Genomic DNA, 2,620 nt, shown 5'->3' with positions numbered 1-2,620 from the left:
CCCGTTTTTGTGTTGGGGGGGGGGGGGAACGGACAGACAACAGGACAGGGACACCCTGTTACCCCCACAAAAACCACTTACACCCCTAAATCTGAGCTTTAAAGAAGGGGTGGAAATTTGGGGTTCCCCGTACCTCCTCTTCGGAGGTGACGGGGACACAACGCAGGTTGGGGACGTGCAGTTCCTCGCTGGTCGAGCTGACTCGCCGGATTTCCAACTCAGCTCCGCGTTCTGGCCGGCCGGCCAACAGATCTCGTAAGGATTCATTGTAGATCTCCAAGAAGCTGGCGGTGAAACCATACTGCCCGCCCGGTTTTCAAAAAGCTCAGAAATTTCCCCCCCAAATAGAATTAATGCTGGTTTTTGGTTTGTTTCACTTACTTCCCAACCTTTTTCTGTCAGTTCTCGGGCTCCCCGGAAAACCTGCTGCACTGCCCGTGGGATCATGCCCCTGGTTTCGGGATCCAGCGTGTCCGGTCCTTCCATGGTGTAAGTCTTCCCGCTGCCCGTCTGTCCGTAGGCAAAGATGCAGACATGATATCCATCCAGCGCCGACTGCAAGGGAGGAACAGAGGTGAGGAGGGGGCGATTTTGGGGATTCAGGGGGCTGATTTTGGGGTGGGGGGGGTCTCTCCCCCTCACCTGCACCAGCAACGCGATCTCCTCAAAGATCTCCTGCTGCGAGGCACTCGGGGGGAAGACACGGTCAAAGCTGAAGTCGTAACGGATGTCACCCCGGCGTTCGCGCCCCACGTGAGACTTTGGGGAAAGGGGGTGTAAAAGGAGGTTTTTTGGAGGGGGGGAGGTCCCCAACTCTGTCCTCACTCCCTCCATGTGAGCAGGAGCAGCTAACCACCCCCCCTTTTATCCTTAAAAATCTCATTTTTATAGGCATCAGTGCTGATTCAGCTCATCAGAGAGGGACTAACAACAGCTGAGGGGTCTGTCAGCAGCAGAGATACCCTCAACCCCCCCCCAAATTGGGGTAAACAAGGGGGGTGCACCCCCAAACCGACTCACCTCCTCTGGCCTGGAAAGCACCAGCATCTTGTTGTCCTGGGGGGGGAAATGGAGATGCTCCAGGCCCTTTTGTCGCTCCTCTTCCTCGGGCAGCACCGGCCGGACACGGCAGAAGACGCGGATATTGCCCTGAGCAAGGAGAAAAGCTGTGATTTTGGGGGTACAAGGGGGGGGGGTTTGGATGCTTGCCCCCCCCAAAAACCCCTCATGGGCTTCACCTTGAGCTCCTGGACAAGATTATGGAGACGACGTCGCTCCATTTCCAGCCCGTGGAGTCGTTCCTCCTGTTGTCCCAACTGCTGCTCCTGGGCAGCTGCCTGCACCTGCAGCTCTGCTGCCCGTGCTGCGTGTTGCTGCAGCGTCTCCTCTGCCAGCTTCAGCTGTGCCTGGGGGGGAGGAGAACGGGGAGTTTAGGGCGGTGTGGGGGGGGGAAACAACAGCCCCGGTTGTGGCGTGGGGCAAAAACTGACCCCATTTGGGGGGGGGAAAGTGAGCCTTGGTTGTGGCAGGGTGTGAAAACTGACTCCAGTGGGGTGTAAAATTGGTGCTGATGGAGAAAACCAGCCCTGGACTGGGGGGGAGGGCAAAAATCAGCCCCATTGGGGTGTAAAATTGGCCCCATGGGGTAAAAAACCAGCCCTGGTCATGGTAGCGGGGGCAAAAATCAGCCCCAGCAGGGTGGAAAATTGGCCCTGCTTGGGGGGGGGGGGTGGAGAAAGCCAGCCCTGCTCCTGGAGGCGGGGGGGGACACAGATGACAGAAAACAGCCCCTTTGGGGCAGAAAAGCAGCCTCTGTTGTGGTGGGGGGCAAAAACTGTCCCTGTTGGGGGAGAAAACCAGCCCTGGTTGTAGTGGAGGGGCAGTGGGGGCAAAAACTATCCCTGGGGGGTGGAAACTGGCCCCCATCATGGTGGGGGGGGACAGAAACTGGCCCCCATCATGGTGGGGGGGGACAGAAACCAGCCCCAATTTTGGGACCCTGAGATGCCTCCACTTCCCTACATAGGACTTTGGGTGCAAAACCACTTTTTTTTAAAAAAAAAATTTTTTTTTTTTGAAGGAAAATGGGGAGCAACCGCCCCCGCCACCAGCTCCATCCCCGTGACTCACCTCCCTCTCTTCCAACCGAGCAGCCAGATCCTGCGCCTTCCCTTCAGCCTCAGCCAGCGCCCGTCCGCCCCGTTCGACCTCTTCCTCCAGCCGCTGTTTCTCTGCCGCCAAATCCTCTGCTTCCCGCCGCCGCTGGGCCAATTCCTCCCGGCAAGCCAGCAGCTCTGCACTGAGAGTCCTGGGTAAGAGGGAAAACATGTTGAGAGAAGCGTACCCCAATTTTTTAAGGGGATTCAAGGGGCAGGAGCTTACCCCAGGCGATGGTTGAGGTCTTTTTCCTGGAATTCCCGCTCCTGTAAATCCCGTTGGAGCGTTCCCACTTGTTCCCGTAGCAGCCGGTTTTCCCCGTCCAGTCCTCGCGCCTTCTCCCGGCAGCTGCCCAACGCCTCCCGCAAGTCGTTCACTTGGCCCTTCAGGTCCCAAGCGGCTCGTTTGGGGCGAGGGGGGGCTGCTGCCGGTGGGGGGGCACCTGGAGGGACATCGAGGGGGG

At 58.4% G+C, this 2,620-nt stretch overlaps 1 protein-coding gene across 1 annotated transcript in view; it reads right to left on the bottom strand.

Moving 5' to 3' along the window:
• Positions 1-2,591, bottom strand: part of KIFC1 (kinesin family member C1) — a gene marked incomplete at its 5' end in the record, with an annotated part of 3,599 nt that extends 1,008 nt beyond the window's left edge. The window contains 7 exons of the mRNA XM_010574121.1: positions 130-301; positions 382-555; positions 643-759; positions 1,021-1,149; positions 1,239-1,406; positions 2,131-2,308; positions 2,383-2,591. Of these exons, the coding sequence (XP_010572423.1) occupies positions 130-301; positions 382-555; positions 643-759; positions 1,021-1,149; positions 1,239-1,406; positions 2,131-2,308; positions 2,383-2,591 (1,147 nt within the window). The remainder of the gene's footprint in view (positions 1-129; positions 302-381; positions 556-642; positions 760-1,020; positions 1,150-1,238; positions 1,407-2,130; positions 2,309-2,382) is intronic.
• Between the last annotated feature and the right edge of the window lie 29 nt (positions 2,592-2,620).

The sequence above is a fragment of the Haliaeetus leucocephalus genome, unplaced genomic scaffold (assembly GCF_000737465.1).
Source record: "Haliaeetus leucocephalus isolate CR32 unplaced genomic scaffold, Haliaeetus_leucocephalus-4.0 Scaffold407, whole genome shotgun sequence".
NCBI classification, from domain to species: domain Eukaryota; kingdom Metazoa; phylum Chordata; class Aves; order Accipitriformes; family Accipitridae; genus Haliaeetus; species Haliaeetus leucocephalus.
Note: the sequence above shows the minus strand (reverse complement) of the source record. Positions and strands in the feature narration are given on the sequence as shown.